At 56.2% G+C, this 21,432-nt stretch overlaps 1 protein-coding gene across 2 annotated transcripts in view; it reads right to left on the bottom strand.

Moving 5' to 3' along the window:
* The window catches only part of rhbdl3 (rhomboid, veinlet-like 3 (Drosophila)), a 116,592-nt gene that overhangs the window by 7,424 nt on the left and 87,736 nt on the right, over positions 1–21,432 (bottom strand). The window contains exons 1-5 of one of the 2 annotated variants that reach the window (XM_072483784.1): positions 15,378–15,647; positions 15,020–15,244; positions 13,630–13,778; positions 5,362–5,474; positions 291–391 (exon numbers count right to left, since the gene is read on the bottom strand). In XM_072483784.1, the coding sequence (XP_072339885.1) occupies positions 291–391; positions 5,362–5,474; positions 13,630–13,778; positions 15,020–15,244 (588 nt within the window). In that variant the 5' untranslated portion in view covers positions 15,378–15,647. Of the gene's footprint in view, positions 1–290; positions 392–5,361; positions 5,475–13,629; positions 13,779–15,019; positions 15,245–15,377; positions 15,648–21,432 lie in introns of those variants that run through there. The other variant, XM_072483783.1, reaches the window with a different exon arrangement.

Raw genomic sequence — 21,432 nt, 5'->3', positions numbered from 1 at the left:
TGAAGCAGCAAAAAGAAACCTGTGTCTGTGACCGTTCACTCGACAATTTGTGGTTCCTCAGAAATCTCAAGCGTTGCGCCTTGTCTGCTGTCAATTTTTGTTTTATGATGCTCCTGTAAAGCACCTTGGGATGTGAAAACGTACAGGCACGGTGGCACAGTGGGTTAGCCGAAAGATGGGCAGGGTAGGTGGATTGGCCACGCTAAATTGCCCCTCAATTGGAAAAAAAAAGATAATTGGTTACTCTAAATTTATTTTAAAAAAGAGAAAACACACGTTATTATTGTTACCATGACTACGTTAGCTAGATGTGCAGAGATGAGAGCATAAACTCCTCCTGAAGAGCCAGCCACTGGTGCGGTCATATCAGCCACTGATGCAGCCAGTGAACCTGAGAGAGAGGGAGAGAGAGAAAGAGAAAGAGAGAGGTGAGGTTTCAGCAGATAACAATTTTTACATTTATACAACAGTTCTAATGCAGACAAACATCCCAAGGATGTTTCCAGGTGCAAATCTGACACTGGATCACACAAGATGTTGGACCAAAAGCTTGGTTTAAGAGATAGAAACATTCTAACGGAGGCGAGAGAAGAAAGGGTTGGGGAGGGAATTCCAGGTAGGGCTCCGAGGATCAGTCTTCCTGTCCCGTCATGGAATATTTCTCTCACAAAGGCCATGGGCCTGTGATGTTTGTGTGAAACGTGGGCCTTTCAAGCAAAAGGAGCAGCTTGTGGCTCTTTTCCAATGTTTTATTTATTTCCAGTTCCACTTGCGGGTCCTGACCTTTGCTGAAGTATGAGCTCCACAGGGTGATCAATTTCTTCTCCCAAAGCTGAGGAAACATCGATTGAAGCACTTCAACCACAGTCCTGCCTGGATCAGCATCAACACCCCCAGCTCAGGGCCTTGCTGATCTGTCGGCCTAACCCCACTGAGTGCTCAAGGAAAGGGACACGTTGTATTCTATTGAACCATTTAGAATCCATACAGGGCAGAAGGAGGCCATTCGGTCCATCGAGTCTGCACCGACCCTCTCCCAAATCACTTCACAGCTAATCCAGCAGTTTGGAAGTGTGGATATAGTAATAACTGAAATACTGCAGCCAATTTGCACACAGCAAGATTCCACATTCACTCACCCACACACACACACACTCACACATGCACTCACATTATGCTAGCAAAAGCACACTCTCACACACACACACGCATTAATATCCTGATTTTACCCACTGAAATACATACATCACAGGAACAGGACATAAATCAGTTCTATTACCATAGAGCTGATGGAAAATCGATTGATTTGTGCCTTCTGGCAGACACTCAGGGTCTTCATGTTATCACTGAAGCTGATATTGAAAAATTGATTTAAAAAATTAACCATTGAGACACTTGAACCCTGTCACCTGCTCACTTCCTCACAGTCAGTAATCCATTACTAAGCGAGCAGATCAATACACAAACACAGTGTGATTGTGCTGATTGTACAAGCTGCCCCTCATGAGTGAACAATTTATTTAGAATTTACGGCTTACAAGTAGACCATTCGACTCCCCGCTCCCTACGAGCTTCAGCCTATTTTACTTCATTTCACCCCATCAGCATATCCTTCTGTTCCTCGTGTTTTTTCCCTTTATTCTTTCATGGGATGCAGGCAGTGTTTTCCTGGCCAGCGTTTGTTTGTTGGAATCCATGTCCCCAGAGAATTAACCTGGGCCTCTGGATTACAAGTCCAGTGTCGTTACAACTGCACCACTATCTCCCCCTAATCTCTTCACCGAACTTTGCTTTAACTGCTATTCCTACAAGAGTGGCTACATTTCAAAAGTATCTCATTGGCTCAAAGCACTTTAGAATTTCTGGGTGCTCGAGCCTGTGCCAGCCCTTTGAAAGAGTTAACCAATTTGTCCCACTTCCCCGCTCTCTCCCCAAGTCCTGTAAATGTTTACATTTCAGTTAATTGGTATTAACCAATTCCCTCTGGAATATCACTGTTGAATTTGTTTCCACCACCTTTACGGGCAGCATATTCCAGACCAGAATCCGCTGTGTGGAATGTGCTCCTCAGAGACCTCTGCACTACTCAAATTCTGGCCATTGGGGCCTCCCTCATTTGAATCACTCTGCCATTGGTGGCCATGCTGCACTAAGCTCTGGAATTTCTTCCCTAATGTACTCCACCTCTCTACTTTAAACACTCCTTAAAACCAACTCAAGATTCTGGTTACCTGACCTAATATCTCCTTAGGTGGCTTTGAATAAATTTTGTTTGATAATGTCCCTATGAAATGCCTTGGGATGTTTTACTATATTAAAGGTGCTATGTAAGTGTTAGCTGATGTTGTTGTATTCTCCAAGCCTTTCAAGTTTTTCCTTTTCAAATATTTATCCAATTTCCTATTGAAAGTTACATTTAATCTGTTTCCACAGCACCTTTCAGGCAGCGCATTCGAGTTCACAACAACTTGCTGCTGCAATAAAAGAATGGTCTCATCTCCCCTCTGGTTCTTTTGTCACTTATCGTTATGTCCTCTGGTTACTGTACTGCCAGGAAGAACTGTTTCTCCCAATCTATTAAAAGCTATGGCTCGAATATTCAGTTTAGGGTAGGGACCCTTGTTTCTGGCCTTGTTCAGACAAAACAAATACGCACCGACTGATTTTTCAGCCAGTGGAGGATCCTGCAGAATTCAGTCAGTGCAGGAAACCTCAGGGGGAGCAGCAGAGAGGATCTGTGCAAAAGACTCGGCCCCAAGCTGGGTGATGAGGTCGGGACAGGTTGAGTGGGGTGTGAGCCGGGGAGTTGAGGGGTGTCAGGGAGGGTTAATGTGAGTGATTTGGGGGTCATGCATCTAGTTCGTTAGATTAGGTTTTATTCTGTCTAGCCTTTGCTGAGTAACGATCTGGGGAAGTCCCACAGAACTGTCTGAAGTCTCCAACTCTCACTTGGAGTTGGAAACATTCTGAGAGGGTCGGGGGAGGGGGTGGGGGGGGGCATTGCCCATCGAAAATTCAGACTTTCCAGGCAATGCACATGGAGTCATTGCATTGGGACGTCTGAGGATCCCCGAAGGATCCCGTAGTGTATCTTGGGGGAATACATCTGGTCTCTTATTGTCTGCAAACTGGAAGATTTGGATCTACACTAATCTATAACATCAGACTGAAACATAACTCTTTGTTTGTCTCTCAGACATAGATGCTGTCTGATCGACTGACTATTAGCTAGAGCTCATTGAGTGGCTCTCTCGCCTCCCTGAGCCACAGGTTGTGGGTTCAAATCCAACACCAGGTGCAAATTCTAGGCTGATGCTCCATTGCAGCAGTAAGGGATGCTGCATTGTCAGTGGTGTTGTCCTTAAGATACAACATTAAACCATTGTCCCATCTGCCCTCTTAGGTGCACTTAAAAAGCCCCATGAAGAAGTGAGGTGGCATCCCATCTCATGTCCTGGCCAATACCTATCCCTTAACCAACATTACTCTGATAGATTATCAGGTCATTTGCCATTGCTTGCAGTGCCCAAGTTAACCAATATGTTTTCTATATTACAATTCAAATTACTTCCTTGGTTATTTGGGATGTCCTGAGATCACGAGCTCTCTACAAGTGCAACATGAGGGAGAAAGATCTAGAAGTTATGTTAATAAGGTTAAATGAAGAGATGTGGAGCGAGGCTCACAGACAACATAAACGCAGACAACGATCTATGGTCTGAATGGTTGACTCAGTGCTGTAAATAAGTTGTACGTCTTTTTATTTTATCTCATTGATTTTATTTAATCTTGTTTGATTTTTGCAGGTCTTTTGGAAATCACATTCCACATGTTTTTCTGTAAAAATGGAGACTCACGGCCACACAACAAATCCACCTTGCCTGATGTTCCCCCTGTGACTGTGCCGTACCCAGGGCCACCGATAGTCCGAGCCATTGTCTGCGGAACTAACTTTTAAACCCTGCTCAAAGTTTATGCTCAAACAACCTCCCTGCAAATTACCACCAAGTGTCACTAACTGAAATCAGTTAACTTGGCACAGACCGGCGATTGGACTTTGGCATCTTCCTTAGTCAAGATGGCTTCTTAATGTTACCATAACAACTGGAATATAAGAGAAGCGCATCAACAAACGGCAGGGGGAATCGAACAGCGTGAGCTCGGCTCCTAACTTCCTGTTTTCTTTTCCGACAGTCTTTGGTCCAAGACAGTCACGGAATTAACACGGAGACAGAGCAGCAAGAACCGCGACAAAATAAACCACAAACTGTCCGCCAATTCAGATTGTTTTTCTCTCCTCTTATTTCTCTGAACTCACATCTTGCAACCAGCTGTTTGCAATCACAACTGAGTCACAGTCGGCACAAGTTCCAGGTAAAACACAAATAGAAAATGCCGGACAATCTCAGCAGGTCTGACAGCATCTGTGGAGAGAGAAGGCAGCTGACGTTTCCAGTCTGGGTGACTCTTTGTCAAAACCTCCATACACATCTTTAGAAACTAAGGGGAAACTTTTAGCATGGCCAATTCACCTAACCTGCACATCTTTGGACTATGGGGGGAAACCGGAGCACCCGGAGGAAACCCACGCACACACGGGGAGGACGTGCAGACGCCACACAGACAGTCACCCAAGACTGGAATTGAACTCAGGTCCCTGGCACTGTGAGGCAGCAGTGCTAACCACTGCGCCACCGTACCACTCACCATCGTCAGGGCCTCTGCTGGTTTAGTACAGACTGCCAGTGGTGGCTTATTGGGTAGCACTCAACCAGAAAGTCATGGTCCCACTCCAGAGACTAATCTAGGCGGACAATCACAGGGCTGGGGGAATGCTGCGTGGCCAATCCACCTACCCAGCAGAACGTTGGGCTGTGGAGGTGAGACCCACGCAGACACAGGGAGAATGTGCAAACTCCACACGATCAGGGCTGGGATTGAACCCGGGTCCTCGGCACCTTGAGGCAGCAGTGCTGACCGTGACGCCCGTGTGATGCCATATTTTTGATGAGATGGTAAACCGAGGACCTGTCTGTCCACTCAGACGGGTGTTTCGAAGAAAATGAGGGAGGGGTCTTCCCCAGTGTCCTGGCCAATATTTATCACTCAACCAACATCGGTGAACAGAGTATCTGATGAGTTATCGCATTGCTATTTGTGGGATTTTGCTGTGCACAAATTAGAATCAAACTCGACAGATCCCCAAAGGCAGCCACTTTAAAATCGGGAACTCCACTGGGTACAGTTACAGAACATTAGGCAGTGTTGGAGAGCATTGAAAAGAGTTGGAGGAAAGTCAAGCTAAATTCGGAACATGGACTCTGGGCGGTCCCAGCACGTGGTCTTTCCTGAGACTGTTACCTGCGAGCACTCCAGCCAGGTAGACAAAGCTAATGCGGAGAGCGCCGTGGACCATCTCCAGCGGAACTCCGACCACGAGCTGCAACACCACATTGAAGCCCAGGTGTTCGACCCTGGAACAAAGAACTTTCACAGTCAGAACGCTCCCGCCGACAAAAGCCTCACCTCCGAGTGGGGTAATCAGGAACTGAACAGCCTGGGACCCCACCGATTCCTCAGCAGGCTGGCGGGTTCCTCCCCTTTCCCCGGCTACAACACACGCATTTATTCACTCCTTCAACATGGGAAATGTTCCGAGTCACTGCATCAGTAAAAAGTTTGCGGAGGTTTACTGGAACGAGGACAATGATCAGCAGCGTTGAGGAGGGAGTGAGAAGTTGGGATTATTTTCCTTTGAGACAGTTACGGGCAGATTTGATGAAGGTGTTCAAAATTGTGAAGGGTTTTGATCAAGTAAATAAGGAGATATTGCTTGCACTGGAAAAGGGGGTGCTGGAAAGCAGGGGCACAGATTCCACGTAATTGGCAAAAAAGAAAGAGATAAGGATAAATATTTGTATGCAGCGAGTTGGGATTCGGGACACGTTGCCCGAGAGAACAGATTGAATAGTAACTTTCAAAAGGGAATTGGGAAATATTTGAAAAGGGGGAATACTCACAAGGTTATGCGAGAAAAGAACAGGGGGAGGATGGCGAGTTGGAATTAGTTGTTTCAAAAAGCTAGTAAGAGGCTGGATGAACCAAATGGCCACTTAATAATAATAATAATAATAATAATAATAATAATAATCGCTTATTGTCACGAGTAGGCTTCAATGAAGTTACTGTGAAAAGCCCCTTGTCGCCACATTCCGGCGCCTGTTCGGGGAGGCTGGTACGGGAATTGAACCCGCGCTGCTGGCCTTGTTCTGCATTACAAGCCAGCTGTTTAGCCCACTGTGAACAAAGAACAAAGAACAAAGAAAAGTACAGCACAGGAACAGGCCCTTCGGCTCTCCAATCTCGTGCCGACCATGCTGTCCGTCTAATGTACAATCTTCTACACTTCCTGGGTCCGTATCCCTCTATTCCCATCCTATTCATGTATTTGTCAAGATGCCCCTTAAACGTCACTATCGTCCCTGCTTCCACCACCTCCTCCGGAAGCGAGTTCCAGGCACCCACTACCCTCTGTGTAAAAAACTTGCCTCGTACATCTACTCTAAACCTTACCCCTCGCACCTTAAACCTATGCCCCCCTAGTAAGTGATCCCTCTACCCTGGGAAAAAGCCTCTGACTATCCACTCTGTCCATGCCCCTCATAATTTTGTAGACCTCTATCAGGTCGCCCCTCAACCTCCTTCGTTCCAGCGAGAACAAACCGAGTTTATTCAGCCGCTCCTCATAGCTAATGCCCTCCATACCAGGCAACATCCTGCTAAATCTCTTCTGCACCCTCTCTAAAGCCTCCACATCCTTCTGGTAGTGTGGCGACCAGAATTGAACACTATACTCCAAGTGTGGCCTAACTAAGGTTCTATACAGCTGCAACATGACTTGCCAATTCTTATACTCAATGCCCCGGCCAATGAAGGCAAGCATGCAGTATGCCTTCTTGACTACCTTCTCCACCTGTGTTGCCCCTTTCAGTGACCTGTGGACCTGTACACCAGATCTCTCTGACTTTCAATACTCTTGAGGGTTTTACCATTCACTGTATACCAACCCCAAACTTCTGTGCGGTCATCACAATTATTACACTTGTAGGTTGCGATCTCGGGCCTGACATCGCACGGTGTTGCGATCTCGGGCCTGACATCACTCGGTGTTGCGATCTCGGGCCTGACGTTGCACGGTGTTGCGATCTCGGGCCTGACGACGCACGGTGTTGCGATCTCGGGCCTGACATCACTCGGTGTTGCGATCTCGGGCCTGACGTTGCACGGTGTTGCGATCTCGGGGCTGACGATGCACGGTGTTGCGATCTCGGGCCAAACATCACACGGTGTTGCGATCTCAGGCCTGACATCGCACGGTGTTGCGATCTCGGGGCTGACGTCGCACGGGGTTGCGATCTCGGGGCTGACGTTGCACGGTGTTGCGATCTCGGGGCTGACGATGCACGGTGTTGCGATCTCGGGCCAAACATCACACGGTGTTGCGATCTCGGGCCTGACATCGCACGGTGTTGCGATCTCGGGCCTGACATCGCACGGTGTTGCGATCTCGGGGCTGACATCGCACGGTGTTGCGATCTCGGGGCTGATATCGCACGGTGTTACGATCTCGGGGCTGACATCGCACGGTGTTGCGATCTCGATCCTGACATCGCACGGTGTTGCGATCTCGATCCTGACATCGCACGGTGTTGCGATCTCGGGGCTGATATCGCACGGTGTTGCGACCTCGGGGCTGACGTCGCACGGTGTTGCGATCTCGGGCCTGACGACGCACGGTGTTGCGATCTCGGGGCTGACGTTGCACGGTGTTGCGATCTCGGGCCTGACATCGCACGGTGTTGCTATCTCGGGGCTGACGTCGCACGGTGTTGCTATCTCGGGCCTGACGTCGTACGGCGTTGCTATCTCGGGCCTGACGACGCACGGTGTTGCGATCTCGGGCCTGACGACGCACGGTGTTGCTATCTCGGGCCTGACGTCGTACGGTGTTGCTATCTCGGGCCTGACGACGCACGGTGTTGCTATCTCGGGCCTGACGTCGTATGGTGTTGCGATCTCGGGCCTCACGTCACACGGTGTTGCGATCTTGGGGCTGACATCGCACGGTGTTGCGATATCGGGCCTGACGACGCACGGTGTTGCGATCTCGGGCCTCACATCGCATGGTGTTGCTATCTCGGGGCTGACGTCGCACGGTGTTGCGATCTCGGGGCTGACGACGCACGGTGTTGCAATCTCGGGCCTGACGACGCACGGTGTTGCGATCTCGGGGCTGACGTCGCACGGTGTTGCGATGTCGGGGCTGACGTCGCACGGTGTTGCGATCTCGGGGCTGACGTCGCACGGTGTTGCAATCTCGGGCCTGACGACACACGGTGTTGCGATCTCGATCCTGACATCGCACGGTGTTGCGATCTCGGGGCTGACATTGCACGGTGTTGCGATCTCGGGCCTCACATCGCACGGTGTTGCGATCTCGGGCCTCACATCGCACGGTGTTGCGATCTCGGGGCTGACGTCGCACGGTGTTGCGATCTCGGGCCTGACGATGCACGGTGTTGCGATCTCGATCCTGACATCGCACGCTGTTGTGATCTCGGGGCTGACGTCGCACGGTGTTGCGATCTCGGGGCTGACATCGCACGGTGTTGCGATCTCGATCCTGACATTGCACGGTGTTGCGATCTCGGGCCTGACGATGCACGGTGTTGCGATCTCGGGCCTCACATCGCACGGTGTTGCGATCACGGGCCTCACATTGCATGGTATAATCATAGAATTTACAGTGCAGAAGGAGGCCATTCGGCCCATCGAGTCTGCACCGGCTCTTGGAAAGAGCACCCTACCCAAGCCCACACCACCCTATCCCCATAACCCAGTAACCCCACTCAACCAACGCTAAGGGCAATTTTGGACACTAAGGGCAATTTATCACGGCCAAACCACCTAACCTGCACATCTTTGGACTGTGGGAGGAAACCGGAGCACCTGGAGGAAACCCACGCACACACGGGGAGAACGTGCAGACTCCGCACAGACAGTGACCCAGCTGGGAATCGAACCTGGGACCCTGGAGCAGTGAAGCAATTGCGCTAACCGCTATGCTACCGTGCTGCCCACGGGGTGCCCGTGCGATGGTGTTGCGACCTCGGGGCTGACGTCGCACGGTGTTGTGATCTCGGGGCTGACATTGCACGGTGTTGCGATCTCGGGCCTGACGATGCACGGTGTTGCGATCTCGGGCCTCACATCACTCGGTGTTGCGATCTCGGGCCTGACATCACTCGGTGTTGCGATCTCGGGGCTGACATCGCACGGTGTTGCGATCTCGGGGCTGACATCGCACGGTGTTGCGATCTCGGGCCTGACATCGCACGGTGTTGCGATCTCGGGGCTGACGTCGCACGGTGTTGCGATATCGGGCCTGACGATGCACGGTGTTACGATCTCGGGGCTGACATCGCACGGTGTTACGATCTCGGGGCTGACATCGCACGGCATTGCGATCTCGGGGCTGATATCGCACGGTGTTGCGATCTCGGGCCTCACATCGCACGGTGTTGCGATCTCGGGCCTGACATCGCACGGTGTTGTGATCTCGGGGCTGACATTGCACGGTGTTGCGATCTCGGGCCTGACGATGCACGGTGTTGCGATCTCGATCCTGACATCACACGGTGTTGCGATCTCGGGCCTGACGATGCACGGTGTTGCGATCTCGGGGCTGACATCGCACGGTGTTGCGATCTCGGGCCTGACATCGCACGGTGTTGCGGTCTCGGGGCTGACGTCGCACGGTGTTGCGATCTCGGGGCTGACGACGCACGGTGTTGCGATCTCGGGGCTGACATCGCACGGTGTTGCGATCTCGATCCTGACATCACACGGTGTTGCGATCTCGGGCCTGACGATGCACGGTGTTGCGATCTCGGGGCTGACATCGCACGGTGTTGCGATCTCGGGCCTGACATCGCACGGTGTTGCGATCTCGTACCTGACGATTCACGGTGTTGCGATCTCGGGGCTGACGTCGCACGGTGTTGCGATCTCGGGGCTGACGACGCACGGTGTTGCGATCTCGGGGCTGACGTCGCACGGTGTTGCGATCTCGGGGCTGACGTCGCACGGTGTTGCGATCTCGGGCCTGACGTCGCACGGTGTTGCGATCTCGGGGCTGACGTCGCACGGTGTTGCGATCTCGGGGCTGACGTCGCACGGTGTTGCGATCTCGGGCCTTACGATGCACGGTGTTGCGATCTCGGGCCTGACGATGCACGGTGTTGCGATCTCGGGCCTCACATCACACGGTGTTTCGATCTCGGGGCTGACATCGCACGGTGTTGCGATCTCGGGCCTCACATCGCACGGTGTTGCGATCTCGGGGCTGACGATGCACGGTGTTGCGATCTCGATCCTGACATCACACGGTGTTGCGATCTCGGGGCTGACATCGCACGGTGTTGCGATCTCGATCCTGACATCACACGGTGTTGCGATCTCGGGCCTGACGATGCACGGTGTTGCGATCTCGGGGCTGACATCGCACGGTGTTGCGGTCTCGGGGCTGACATCGCACGGTGTTGCGATCTCGTACCTGACGATTCACGGTGTTGCGATCTCGGGGCTGACGTCGCACGGTGTTGCGATCTCGGGGCTGACGACGCACGGTGTTGCGATCTCGGGGCTGACGTCGCACGGTGTTGCGATCTCGGGGCTGACGTCGCACGGTGTTGCGATCTCGGGCCTGACGTCGCACGGTGTTGCGATCTCGGGGCTGACGTCGCACGGTGTTGCGATCTCGGGGCTGACGTCGCACGGTGTTGCGATCTCGGGCCTTACGATGCACGGTGTTGCGATCTCGGGCCTGACGATGCACGGTGTTGCGATCTCGGGCCTCACATCACACGGTGTTGCGATCTCGGGCCTCACATCGCACGGTGTTGCGATCTCGGGGCTGACGATGCACGGTGTTGCGATCTCGATCCTGACATCGCACGGTGTTGTGATCTCGGGCCTCACATGACACGGGGTTGCGATCTCGGGCCTGACGATGCACGGTGTTGCTATCTCGATCCTGACCTCGCACGGTGTTGCGATCTCGGGCCTCACATCACACGGTGTTGCGATCTCGGGCCTCACATCACACGGTGTTGCGATCTCGGGCCTCACATCGCACGGTGTTGCGATCTCGGGGCTGACATCGCACGGTGTTGCTATCTCGGGCCTCACATCGCACGGTGTTGCGATCTCGATCCTGACATCGCACGGTGTTGTGATCTCGGGCCTCACATGACACGGGGTTGCGATCTCGGGCCTGACGATGCACGGTGTTGCGATCTCGGGGCTGACATTGCACGGTGTTGCGATCTCGGGCCTCACATCGCATGGTGTTGCGATCTCGGGCCTCACATCGCACGGTGTTGCGATCTCGGGGCTGACGACGCACGGTGTTGCGATCTCGGGCCTGACGACGCACGGTGTTGCGATCTCAGGCCTGACATCGCACGGTGTAGCGATCTCGGGGCTGACATCGCACGGTGTTGCGATCTCGGGGCTGACATCGCACGGCATTGCGATCTCGGGGCTGACATCGCACGGCATTGCGATCTCGGGGCTGACGACGCACAGTGTTGCGATCTCGGGGCTGATGACGCACGGTGTTGCGATCTCGGGCCTGACATCGCACGGTGTTGCGATCTCGGGGCTGACATCGCACGGTGTAGCGATCTCGGGGCTGACATCGCACGGTGTTGCGATCTCATGGCTGACGACGCACGGTGTTGCGATCTCGGGCCTGACATCGCACAGTGTAGCGATCTCGGGGCTGATGTCGCACGGTGTTGCGATCTCGGGGCTGACATCGCACGGTGTAGCGATCTCGGGGCTGACATTGCACGGTGTAGCGATCTCGGGGCTGATGTCGCACGGTGTTACGATCTCGGGGCTGACATCGCACGGTGTAGCGATCTCGGGGCTGACATCGCACGGTGTTGTGATCTCGGGGCTGACATCGCACGAAGTTGCGATCTCGATCCTGACATCGCATGGTGTTGCGATCTCGGGGCTGACGACGCACGGTGTTGCGATCTCGGGGCTGACATCGCACGGTGTTGCGATCTCGGGCCTGACGACGCACGGTGTTGCGATCTCGGGGCTGACGACGCACGGTGTTGCGATCTCGGGGCTGACATCGCACGGCATTGCGATCTCGGGGCTGACGACGCACGGTGTTGCGATCTCGGGGCTGACATCGCACGGTGTTGCGATCTCGGGGCTGACATCGCACGGCATTGCGATCTCGGGGCTGACGACGCACGGTGTTGCGATCTCGGGGCTGACATCGCACGGTGTTGCGATCTCGGAGCTGACATCGCACACAGTTGCGATCTCGGGGCTGACATCGCACGGTGTTGTGATCTCGAGGCTGACGACGCACGGTGTTGCGATCTCGGGGCTGACGACGCACGGTGTTGCGATCTCGGGCCTGACATCGCACGGTGTTGCGATCTCGGGGCTGACATCGCACGGTGTAGCGATCTCGGGGCTGACATCGCACGGTGTTGCGATCTCATGGCTGACGACGCACGGTGTTGCGATCTCGGGCCTGACATCGCACAGTGTAGCGATCTCGGGGCTGATGTCGCACGGTGTTGCGATCTCGGGGCTGACATCGCACGGTGTAGCGATCTCGGGGCTGACATTGCACGGTGTAGCGATCTCGGGGCTGATGTCGCACGGTGTTACGATCTCGGGGCTGACATCGCACGGTGTAGCGATCTCGGGGCTGACATCGCACGGTGTTGTGATCTCGGGGCTGACATCGCACGAAGTTGCGATCTCGATCCTGACATCGCATGGTGTTGTGATCTCGGGGCTGACGACGCACGGTGTTGCGATCTCGGGGCTGACATCGCACGGTGTTGCGATCTCGGGCCTGACGATGCACGGTGTTGCGATCTCGGGGCTGACGACGCACGGTGTTGCGATCTCGGGGCTGACATCGCACGGTGTTGCGATCTCGGGGCTGACATCGCACGGCATTGCGATCTCGGGGCTGACGACGCACGGTGTTGCGATCTCGGGGCTGACATCGCACGGTGTTGCGATCTCGGAGCTGACATCGCACACAGTTGCGATCTCGGGGCTGACATCGCACGGTGTTGTGATCTCGAGGCTGACGACGCACGGTGTTGCGATCTCGGGCCTGATGACGCACGGTGTTGCGATCTCGGTCCTGACATCGCATGGTGTTGCGATCTCGGTCCTGACATCGCACGGAGTTGCGATCTCGGGGCTGACATCGCACGGAGTTGCGATCTCGGTCCTGACATCGCACGGAGTTGCGATCTCGGGGCTGACGACGCACGGTGTTGCGATCTCGGGCCTGACGACGCACGGTGTTGCGATCTCGGGGCTGACGACGCACGGTGTTGCGATCTCGGGGCTGACGACGCACGGTGTTGCGATCTCGGGGCTGACATCGCACGGTGTTGCGATCTCGGGGCTGACGACGCACGATGTTGTCGACACTGGGCAGCACAATGAGGAATGCAGGTACCAGTGCTGAGATTAGAGAAATGAGGCAGTCACTCTGCAATGGCTACTCACCCAACATGCATGAAGATGTAGCTGAGGTAACGCCAGACCTGGCTACGATGCTGTGGCTGGTAGACCAACGGGTTGTTCAAATACGACGGGTGTGCGATTTGCAGCACCCACTTCTCCAAGACCAGCCCATAATAGACAAAGACGGCGATCTGGAATACAGTGCGGATCACACACATCATACAACTTTCTACTCCCATCCGACTGAGTCAAATCCAACTGGACACTTCAAATGGAGGAACTAGGATTTGTGTACAGGATTTGATCTATTGTCACGTGTACCGAGGGCCAGTGAAATGTATTGTGCTTTTCACAACCTCGCGATGAAGCGTAATCACCGTTGGCCCAAGAATAGGTTTGAAGGAGTGTTTTACGGAGGAGAAAGGGGTAAAGAGACGGAGTGGTTTAGAGACGGAGAGTTTTGGGGACGGAATTCCACAGCTTAACAACTCTGGTAATTAAAGGGTCACCAACCAATGAAAATTGGGGACGGTCTATGTGTCTGGGAACACATTCCTGCGGCGTGGGTGTCACGTGATGTGTAGTGACATCAGCAGAGTGTTTGCCTGGCCTTTGGGAAGGTCACCAGCTTGATTGAATGAGCAACATCCTTAGTAAGCCTCTCATCGTTGTGGTGTTGGGTGCTCTGGTGCACAGATGAGCCAACACAGTTGTATGTGGTACAACTCTATTTTATTTTAACTCTTGTATACAGTTCGTTCTGGATACTCTGCACGTGCTGTCTCCCTGAGTGTGTCGTGTAGCAGGTCGGTCCTTGTCCTCCTCTCCAGCTAATTCTGTCCACCAGGTGTCGTGTTTATGCTTTTATATGTTTTGTGTCTTTGTCTGTGATTGGTTGTGGTGTTGTGTGTTCTGATTTGTCTGTTGGTGTGTCTATCATGATGTGTGTGTTTGAATATCATGACAATTGTGTCTCACAAGAATCCAGAGGGTGGACACCTCCGTATCATCTCTCTTTGCGGCAACAAAGAAATATGACACACAAGGAGTCCGAATTGGAGGAGCACAGGTATCTTGGAGAGTTGTAGGACTGAAAGAGATAGCGAGGAGAAATCCAGGGAGGGATGAGAATTTTGAATCCAAGGTATTGGCAGATTAAGAGCCAATGCGAGTACAGAGGTGATGGGTGAACGGGACTCAGTCTGAGTGAGGACATGGGCGGCAAACGTTTGAATGAGCTTTAGTTAACAGAGAGTGCAATGTGAGGGGCCAGGCACCATTAGAATAGTCAAATCTGAAAGTAATAAAGGCATGAGGGTTCCGGCAGGTTTGAGCTGGGGCAGGGATGGAGATGGAACGAGGTGGTCTTAGTGGTGGGCGCGATATGTGGTTGAAAGCTGACACTGACCCCTTGAACCCGATGGCTACTCACTTCCAGAATGGTGATGGTGATTATAAACCAGGGCGGAGGGCAGCACGTGTAGCTGTCGTAGTACCACTTGCGGTCCGGTGCCCGAGGCAGGGTCTCGTAGGCGATGTGCCGGATGAATCGCTGGAATAGGGTGAGGCCGGTCTCCTCCAGGAGTGAGTTGGCACGGAGTCGGTGATTCCCCAGGTGGATCGCTCGCCGGAAGCTGTTCGATCGTTTGTTGCTCATCTGGTTTTTTTAAAAGCACAAACGCAGGAGGGGAATTAACCTTTAACCTGTCTGCCAGACCCCAACAAGGCTTTAATACCCTGAAAATGGAGAGTGTTTACCTGTTGCCCTGTTGCCCTGGCAATATGCTTACCGTTGGTTAGTCAGAGCAGCCCCAGGAGCCAGGTATTAGATACATTCAGGATGCAACGCACGTCAGACACGTGTCTCACAGCCAATGGAGTATTGTCACTGTTAGAATTCCGGAAATATGGCAGCCAATTTGCACACAGCAAGATCCCACATAACCAGATAATTTGTATTCAGTGATGTTGGTTAAAGGACAAAAACTGGTCTGGACACGGGGAAGAAACTCTTTCTCAAATACTGGCTCTGGGATTTTTTTATACCTGAAAAGATAGAGGAGGCGTCACTTTAACGCCTCATTCAAAAGGCCGCACCTCTGACAGTGCAGCACTCCCTCAGTACTGACCCTCTGACAGTGCAGGACTCCCTCAGTACTGACCCTCTGACAGTGCAGCACTCCCTCAGTACTGACCCTCTGACAGTGCAGGACTCCCTCAGTACTGACCCTCTGACAGTGCAGCACTCCCTCAGTACTGACCCTCTGACAGTGCAGGACTCCCTCAGTACTGACCCTCTGACAGTGCGGCACTCCCTCAGTACTGACCCTCTGCCAGTGCAGCACTCCCTCAGTACTGACCCCCTGACAGTGCGGCACTCCCTCAGTACTGACCCTCTGACAGTGCAGCACTCCCTCAGTACTGACCCTCTGACAGTGCAGCACTCCCTCAGTACTGACCCTCTGACAGTGCAGCACTCCCTCAGTACTGACCCTCTGACAGTGCAGCGCTCCCTCAGTACTGACCCTCTGACAGTGCGGCACTCCCTCAGTACTGACCCTCTGACAGTGCGGCACTCCCTCAGTACTGACCCTCTGACAGTGCAGCACTCCCTCAGTATTGACCCTCTGACAGTGCGGCACTCCCTCAGTACTGACCCTCTGACAGTGCGGCACTCCCTCAGTACTGACCCTCTGACAGTGCGGCACTCCCTCAGCACTGACACTCTGACAGTGCGGCACTCCCTCAGTACTGACCCTCTGACAGTGCAGCACTCCCTCAGTACTGACCCTCTGACGGTGCTGCACTCCCTCAGTCCTGACCCTCTGACAGTGCGGCACTCCCTCAGTACTGACCCTCTGACAGTGCAGCACTCCCTCAGTACTGAACCTCTGACAGTGCAGCACTCCCTCAGTACTGACCCTCTGACAGTGCGGCACTCCCTCAGTACTGATCCTCTGACAGTGCGGCACTCCCTCAGTACTGACCCTCTGACAGTGCGGCACTCCCTCAGTACTGACCCTGTGACAGTGCGGCACTCCCTCAGTACTGACCCTCTGACAGTGCGGCACGCCCTCAGTACTGACCCTCTGACAGTGCGGCACTCCCTCAGTACTGACCCTGTGACAGTGCGGCACTCCCTCAGTACTGACCCTGTGACAGTGCGGCACTCCCTCAGTACTGACCCTCTGACAGTGCGGCACTCCCTCAGTACTGACCCTCTGACAGTGCGGCACTCCCTCAGTACTGACCCTCTGACAGTGCTGCACTCCCTCAGTACTGACCCTCTGACAGTGCAGCACTCCCTCAGTACTGACCCTCTGACAGTGCAGCACTCCCTCAGTACTGACCCTCTGACAGTGCAGCGCTCCCTCAGTGCTGACCCTCTGACAGTGCAGCACTCCCTCAGTACTGACCCTCTGACAGTGCAGCGCTCCCTCAGTGCTGACCCTCTGACAGTGCAGCACTCCCTCAGTACTGACCCTCTGACAGTGCAGCGCTCCCTCAGTACTGACCCTCTGACAGTGTGGCACTCCCTCAGTACTGACCCTCTGACAGTGCGGCACTCCCTCAGTACTGACCCTCTGACAGTGCGGCACTCCCTCAGTACTGACCCTCTGACAGTGCAGCACTCCCTCAGTACTGACCCTCTGACAGTGCGGCACTCCCTCAGTACTGACCCTCTGACAGTGCGGCACTCCCTCAGTACTTACCCTCTGACAGTGCGGCACGCCCTCAGTACTGACCCTCTGACAGTGCGGCACTCCCTCAGTACTGACCCTCTGACAGTGCGGCACTCCCTCAGTACTGACCCTCTGACAGTGCGGCACTCCCTCAGTACTGACCCTCTGACAGTGCGGCACTCCCTCAGTACTGACCCTCTGACAGTGCGGCACTCCCTCAGTACTGACCCTCTGACAGTGCGGCACTCCCTCAGTACTGACCCTCTGACAGTGCTGCACTCCCTCAGTACTGACCCTCTGACAGTGCTGCACTCCCTCAGTACTGACCCTCTGACAGTGCGGCACTCCCTCAGTACTGACCCTCTGACAGTGCAGCACTCCCTCAGTACTGACCCTCTGACAGTGCAGCACTCCCTCAGTACTGACCCTCTGACAGTGCGGCACTCCCTCAGTACTGACCCTCTGACAGTGCGGCGCTCCCTCAGTACTGACCCTCTGACAGTGCAGCACTCCCTCAGTACTGACCCTCTGACAGTGCAGCACTCCCTCAGTACTGACCCTCTGACAGTGCGGCGCTCCCTCAGTACTGACCCTCTGACAGTGCGGCACTCCCTCAGTACTGACCCTGTGACAGTGCGGCACTCCCTCAGTACTGACCCTCTGACAGTGCGGCACTCCCTCAGTACTGACCCTCTGACAGTGCGGCTCTCCCTCAGTACCGACCCTCTGACAGTGCGGCACTCCCTCAGTACTGACCCTCTGACAGTGCGGCTCTCCCTCAGTACCGACCCTCTGACAGTGCGGCACTCCCTCAGTACTGACCCTCTGACAGTGCGGCACTCCCTCAGTACTGACCCTCTGACAGTGCAGCACTCCCTCAGTACTGACCCTCTGACAGTGCGGCTCTCCCTCAGTACTGACCCTCTGACAGTGCGGCACTCCCTCAGTACTGACCCTCTGACAGTGCAGCACTCCCTCAGTACTGACCCTCTGACAGTGCAGCGCTCCCTCAGTACTGACCCTCTGACAGTGCGGCACTCCCTCAGTACTGACCCTCTTGAGTGGGATGTGAAGCCACAGCTTCCTGACTCGAAGACAAGAGCACTTCACTGAACCTCAGTCTGTCAACCTTTCAAATAGCTAACCCTCACACATGAGTAAAGACACTCGCAGTCAGACAGGAGCTTTAATGTGAATGGCAATTAATGGCTTCCATCAATCTGCCCAATTCCTATAATATTCACTGGAGCCTTTCCCCATCGGATTCACAATGTTCATTCCTTCACCCAGCTGTGAAATGAGAAGGTGATGTTCGGGGAAACCGCAAACGGTTTGATTGTCGAGTGCTGTTCACAGTTTTTATTACTCTGTCCTATTTCCGGAGGATTGGCTGGGAACTGATTCTGCTGCATTGAATCTGGCGTCCGGGAAGTCAGAGAATTCACATTCAATGTACACAAGCTGGCTGGGAAAACTAATCAGGAGCGGCTGGATTGGTGCAGGAATCCCAGTGATTCCCTCAAACCATTCAGGGAAAGAAACCTGCCCGGCCCCTCGGACACTCCAGTCCCTCGGACACTCCGACCCAGCCCCTCGGACACTCCAGTCCCTCGGACACTCCAGTCCCTCGGACACTCCGACCCAGCCCCTCGGACACTCCGACCCGTCCCCCTCGAACACTCCAGCCCCTCGGACACTCCGGCCCCTCGGACACTCCGACCCAGCCCCTCGGACACTCCAGTCCCTCGGACACTCCGGCTACTCGGACACTCCGGCCCCTCGGACACTCCGGCCCCTCGGACACCCCGGCCCCTCGGACACTCCGGCCCCTCGGACACTCCGGCCCCTCGGACACTCCGGCCCGTCCCCCTCGGACTCTCCGACCCGGCCCCTCGGACACTGCAGCCCCTCGGACTCTCCGACCCGGCCCCTCGGACACTCCAGCCCCTCGGACCCTCCGACCCCTCGGACACTCCGGCCCCTCAGACACTCCGGCCCCTCGGACACTCCGGCCCCTCGGACTCTCCGACCCGGCCCCTCGGACACTCCGGCCCCTCGGACACTCCGGCCCCTCGGACACTCCGGCCCCTCGGACACTCCGGCCCCTCGGACACTCCGGCCCGTCCCCCTCGGACTCTCCGACCCGGCCCCTCGGACACTGCAGCCCCTCGGACTCTCCGACCCGGCCCCTCGGACACTCCGGCCCCTCGGACCCTCCGACCCCTCGGACACTCCGGCCCCTCAGACACTCCGGCCCCTCGGACACTCCGGCCCCTCGGACTCTCCGACCCGGCCCCTCAGACACTCCGGCCCCTCGGACACTCCGGCCCCTCGGACTCTCCGACCCGGCCCCTCGGACACTCCGGCCCCTCGGACACTCCGGCTACTCGGACACTCCGGCCCCTCGGACACTCCTGCCCCTCGGACACTCCGGCCCCTCGGACCCTCCGACCGCTCGGACACTCCGGCCCCTCGGACACTCCGGCCCCTCGGACACTCCGGCCCCTCGGACACTCCGGCCCGTCCCCCTCGGACACTCCGGCCCCTCGGACACTCCAGTCCCTCGGACACTCCTGCCCCTCGGACACTCCGGCCCCTCGGACCCTCCGACCGCTCGGACACTCCGGCCCCTCGGACACACCGGCCCCTTGGACACTCCGGCCCCTCGGACACTCCGGCCCCTCAGACACTCCGGCCCCTCAGACACTCCGGCCCCTCGGACACTGCGGCCCCTCGGACACTCCGGCCCCTCGGACACTCCGGCCCCTCAGACACTCCGGCCCCTCGGACACTCCGGCCCCTTGGACCCTCCGGCCCCTCGGACACTCCGGCCCTTCGGACACTCCGGCCCCTCGGACACTCCGGCCCGGCCCCTCAGACACTCCGGCACCTCGGACACTCCGGCCCCTCGGACACTCCGGCCCCTCGGACACTCCGAACCGGACCCGCGTACACTCCGGCCCATCCCCCTCGGACTCTCCGACCCGGCCCCTCGGACACTCCGGCCCCTTGGACCTTCCGACCCCTCGGACACTCTGGCCCTTCGGACACTCCGGCTCCTCGGACAGTCCGGCCCCTCGGACACTCCTGCCCCTCGGACACTCCGGCCCCTCGGACACTCCGGCCCCTCGGACACTCCGGCCCCTCGGACACTGCGGCCCCTCGGACACTCCGGCCCCTCGGACACTCCGGCCCCTCGGACACTGCGGCCCCTCGGACACTCCGACCCGGCCCCTCGGACACTCTGGCCCCTCGGACACTTCGGCCCCTCGGACACTCCGGCCCGTCCCCCTCGGACTCTCCGACCACTCGGACACTCCAGCCCCTCGGACATTCCGGCCCCTCGGACGCTGCGGTCCCTCGGACACTCCGGCCCCTCGGACACTCCGGCCCCTCGGACACTCCGGCCCCTCGGAAACTCTGAACCGGACCCACGGACACTCCGGCCCCTCGGACTCTCCGACCACTCGGACACTCCGGCCCCTCGGACATTCCGGCCCCTCGGACGCTGCGGTCCCTCGGACACTCCGGCCCCTTGGACATTCCGGCCCCTCGGACACTCCGGCCCCTCGGACACTCCGGCCCCTCGGACATTCCGGCCCCTCGGACGCTGCGGTCCCTCGGACTCTCTGACCCGGCCGCTCGGACAGTCCGACCCTCCGGCCCCTCGGACACTCCAGCCCCTCGGACACTCCAGCCCCTCGGACACTCCGGCCCCTCGGACACTCCAGCCCCTCGGACACTCCGGTCCCTCGGACACTCCAGCCCCTCGGACACTCCGGCCCCTCGGACACTCCTGCCCCTCGGACACTCCGGCCCTTCGGACACTCCAGCCCCTCGGACACTCCGGTCCCTCGGACACTCCGGCCCTTCGGACACTCCGGCCCCTCGGACACTCCGGCCCCTCGGACACTCCGGCTCCTCGGACAGTCCGGCCCCTCGGACACTTCTGCCCCTCGGACATTCCGGCCCATCCCCCTCGGACTTTCCGACCTAGCCCCTCGGACACTCCGGCCCCTCGGACACTGCGGCCCCTCGGACACTGCGGCCCCTCGGACTCTCCGACCCGGCACCTCGGACACTCCGGACCCTCGGACACTGCGGCCCCTCGGACACTCCGACCCGGCCCCTCGGACACTCTGGCCCCTCGGACACTTCGGCC

Source organism: Scyliorhinus torazame, chromosome 18 (assembly GCF_047496885.1).
Source record: "Scyliorhinus torazame isolate Kashiwa2021f chromosome 18, sScyTor2.1, whole genome shotgun sequence".
In the NCBI taxonomy this organism is placed as follows: Eukaryota; Metazoa; Chordata; class Chondrichthyes; order Carcharhiniformes; family Scyliorhinidae; genus Scyliorhinus; species Scyliorhinus torazame.
Note: the sequence above shows the minus strand (reverse complement) of the source record. Positions and strands in the feature narration are given on the sequence as shown.